The 3970-nt window shown below is 36.9% G+C and overlaps 1 protein-coding gene across 1 annotated transcript in view; it reads right to left on the reverse strand.

Moving 5' to 3' along the window:
• The window catches only part of LOC106874171 (ankyrin repeat and MYND domain-containing protein 1), an 84310-nt gene that overhangs the window by 48577 nt on the left and 31763 nt on the right, over positions 1-3970 (reverse strand). The window contains exon 7 of the mRNA XM_052969145.1: positions 2191-2362. Within this exon, the coding sequence (XP_052825105.1) occupies positions 2191-2362 (172 nt within the window). The remainder of the gene's footprint in view (positions 1-2190; positions 2363-3970) is intronic.

The following is a 3970-nucleotide window of genomic DNA, read 5'->3' on the forward strand; positions in this document are numbered from 1 at the left end:
TAAGGAAACCTTATTGACATTCTGTTAACCTTATTCGAAAAAATATTAAACTGTCAAGAGAACTACATATCCATTGTTGTTGGTACTCTGTCGCTTACGACGTCGAGGGTTCCAGTTGATCCGATCAACAGAACAGCCTGCTCGTGAAATTAACGTGCAAGTGGCTGAGCACTCCACAGACATGTGTACCCTTAACGTAGTTCTCGGGGAAGATTCAGCATGACACAGTGTGACAGGGCTGACCCTTTGAATTACAGGCACAACAGAAACAGGAAGTAAGAGTGAGAGAAAGTTGTGGTGGAAGAGTACAGCAGGGTTCGCCACCACCCTCTGCCGGGAGAGTTGAAAATACTGGAGAAAATTTGCCAATGACCTATACACCATAGGGAGCAAATGGTTTGAGTAAGTAACTATTATAGTTACAAATATCTGACAGAAATTGCATCACTACATACTTATGTATGTCAACATATTTCTACAAGGGGTGTTCATTACAGATTTCCCATGTCACATTGTAAATTGCAGCTTACCACTGGAATTCACTTGTCTTTTATGGCTGCTGAAGTGGACTAAGGTGTTATAACTGAAGCAGTCGAATGCAGATCAGTGAGTAGGTTCTTATATTTGAATGGTCATACACTAAAAGAGATTTTCGATGAGATGAAAGAAGTTTATGGTGACAATGCACCATCATACAGTATAGTCAAGCCCTGGCATCGACAATTCAAATGTGGTCGGACATTGATGGAAACGGCTGTCTTTCTGGAATAACACCAGACCATGTACTAGTAGGAAGATGTAGTATATCCAAAGCAAAAGATATATGTAGATGTTACTTTGATGACTGGCTCTTTAGGTTTGCTCAGCTAGGTTTAGCTTGGGTTAAATGGCAAAGATATGTAAATCTCCACTTGTCCTGTGACTGACTACTTATGTCTGCTTGGACAAGATTGACTTGGGTTTAAACAATAAATTCAATTGCTGTTTTATTAATTAACATTAGAAAAAGAAAAGGCAAAGTCAATGTTGGTAGAACTAAAACTCAGAACAAGTCTAGACAAAACTATTTATCGGATACTCTGTTGTTTCTTTGATTTAAGGGGTTGTATGAAGTATTGGATGGCTGGTAAATAATACCAATTTTGAAATGAGCAATTTGAGTAGTTTAGGAAGGTGTTTTAAACTGAATGTTTTTCTGAGGCTCTGGTGCTTTATAAGTTCGCTTCCATGTGAAGATAACAGAAAGGTTGTGATGGATAATTGCAAGGTTGAAAATGGAATTTCAATTGTTAAAATATATTGCTTGGAAACAAGTGTGGGTTGGTAATAGGAAGGGCATCTCACTGTACAAATCTGCCTCAACAAATACTAACTGAGCCACACACACACTATGAAAATGATTAAACTACAAAAATTATGATGGATATTTTGAGTTGAAATGTAATAAAAAAATTAAAATAAAACAGCTAGCCACCTACACTTTTCTCTGCAAAATAGGGATAGTTTATCTTGTTCAGGCTATATCATTAGCATTATTCTGCGATTGAGAATTTAAAATCACTTCTTTAACTTTCTAAAAGACATCTCAACGCTTCTAAAAGCAAAACTTTGTTTGTTTATTTACGTTTGTTGTAATTTGAATTTAACATATGAGAGCGTCTCATAAAGCGAGATTTATATATCTTAATATGCAGAGGAATTTGTAGTGGGTAGTTTAGCTTAATCGGTCAAAGCATCGTGACATGTAATCACTGGGATGTGAGTTTGTGTCCACAGCTAGCCACCTACACTTTTCATTGCAAAATAGGGATAGTTTATCCTGTTCAGGCTATATTATTAACATTATTCTGCGATTGAGAATTTAAAAAAATCACTTCTTTAACTTTCTAAAAGACATCTCAACACTTCTAAAAGCAAACTTCGTTTGTTTATTTACGTTTGTCGTAATTTGAATTTAGAATATAACTGATTTTAATTTAAGTGAAAATAATTATAATTTCTCTGGGCTCAGGTGTTATGGTTATGCAGCTATACAAGTGAAATAAAGCAGATTTCTAATGGCTTACTCTTCAGAAACCTTCAATGCAACCAACATTAGTGTGATTTGTCTGTGTAGTAGTGATATATCAGAAAACAAAACATTATATGAAAGTAGCTTTTGATATAGGGAAAAAAAAAACATTAACTTACCGCATCTGAGAGACTGAATGAAGTGGATGCATTCTTCAACAAAAGTGTCCTCACCATTTCTACATCAGATGCTCTAATAGCAAAGTACAGAACTGGCCATGGGTAGTAAGCAGCATTAGGATCAGCTCCACGCTGTAGGAGTAGGTTAACGCATGTTCGGTACTTGTTGTCGCTGAGAAGATAATTATAGCCATAACCAGAAATTAAAAGCACAGTTTGAAACAATGTAATACAATAATATAATCATGTCAAATTCAAGAGAAGGCTTCAGCATTGCCACTCTTTACTCTTTTACTTGTTTCAGTCATTTGACTGCGGCCATGCTGGAGCATCGCCTTTAGTCAAGCAAATTGACTCCAGGACTTATTCATTGTAAGCCTAGTACTTATTCTATCAGTCTCTTTTGCTGAACCACTAAGTTATAGGGACGTAAACACACGACCATTGGTTATCAAGTGATGTTGGGGGGACAAATACAGACACACGAACATGTACACACACATACATATATATACATATATATGATGGGCTTCTTTCAGTTTCTGTCTACCAAATCTACTCACGAGGCTTTGGTTGGCCTGAGGCTATAGTAGAAGACACTTGCCCAAGGTGCCATGCAGTGGGAATGAACCCGGGACCATGTGGTTGGTAAGCAAGCTCCTTACCACACAGCCACCGCTGTGCCTGATGACTTTTTTCTACTTTTCTTGGTTCTGGGTTGTTCTCTCTCAGGTCTGGCCCTACACTAATCTATTTTTTACCTCTGGAGCTGGCAAGCGAGAGGATTGCACCAGGTTCCATTGTCTGCTTTGACATGGTTTCTATGGCTGAATGCCCTTCCTAATGCCATCTACTTTACAAAGTGTATTGGGTGCTTTTTATGTGGCACCAGCATCGGTGAGTTCACCAAACAACTTGCAAAATAAACTGGGATGGGGAGTAGTATTGAGAGAGGTGACTTTGTGCCAGTTAAGAGGTGAAAGTATAGCAGAGAGGAATAGAAATATGTATCTAGAGGGGATATTGGGCTGCCCCAATTGGAGAAGAAAGGAGAGAGATAGAGTTAGAGAGAATGGGAGAGAGAAAGAAAGAGAGAGAGAGAGAGAATTGTAGAGATGCCCACAAGGTACAGTGTGGGTGAATTGTTGTATCAAAATGAACATGATCTGGTCAATTACTGATGATGCCATTAAAGAAACTGATCACTCACACATCTGGCAAACAGGATCTTATCAGTAAGTTATTTTTCTTTGCAGTTCCTTTTTTCATTCTTTTACCACAAACAAGCAGTGGTACAAACACTCATCATGCTGCTGGACAGCCCATTCACACTTCCTTCTCAAACTAATTGTTGTGCTAAAATGATATTCTGTTGTAAATATCTTATCCATTGTTTGTAGTAATGACAATACCTTATTTATTAACAATAAAAGAAATATTTTTGCATTTAAAATCTCAACAGATTTTGTATTATTTCCATTTGCTTCAACTCACCCAGATCATCACACTGGTGTCACACAGACAGAAATATTCTTAACATTACATATCTTTCTAAATTCTCAAAGAAATTCATTTTTTTTTTTTTTTTTTTGCTACAAGGATCAATAAGATAAATGTAACCTGAGTAACAGAGTCAAATATCTATAACACCCTCCCTCACAAATTTCTGAATTTTTGTAAGCCACATGATAAGCCACACATTACATTATTTACATTATTTTCACTTGACGGATATTTGTCCTCATCTTGTTTGTTGTTAACACAATGTTTCAGCTGATAT

The sequence above is a fragment of the Octopus bimaculoides genome, chromosome 7, assembly GCF_001194135.2.
Source record: "Octopus bimaculoides isolate UCB-OBI-ISO-001 chromosome 7, ASM119413v2, whole genome shotgun sequence".
NCBI classification, from domain to species: Eukaryota; Metazoa; Mollusca; class Cephalopoda; order Octopoda; family Octopodidae; genus Octopus; species Octopus bimaculoides.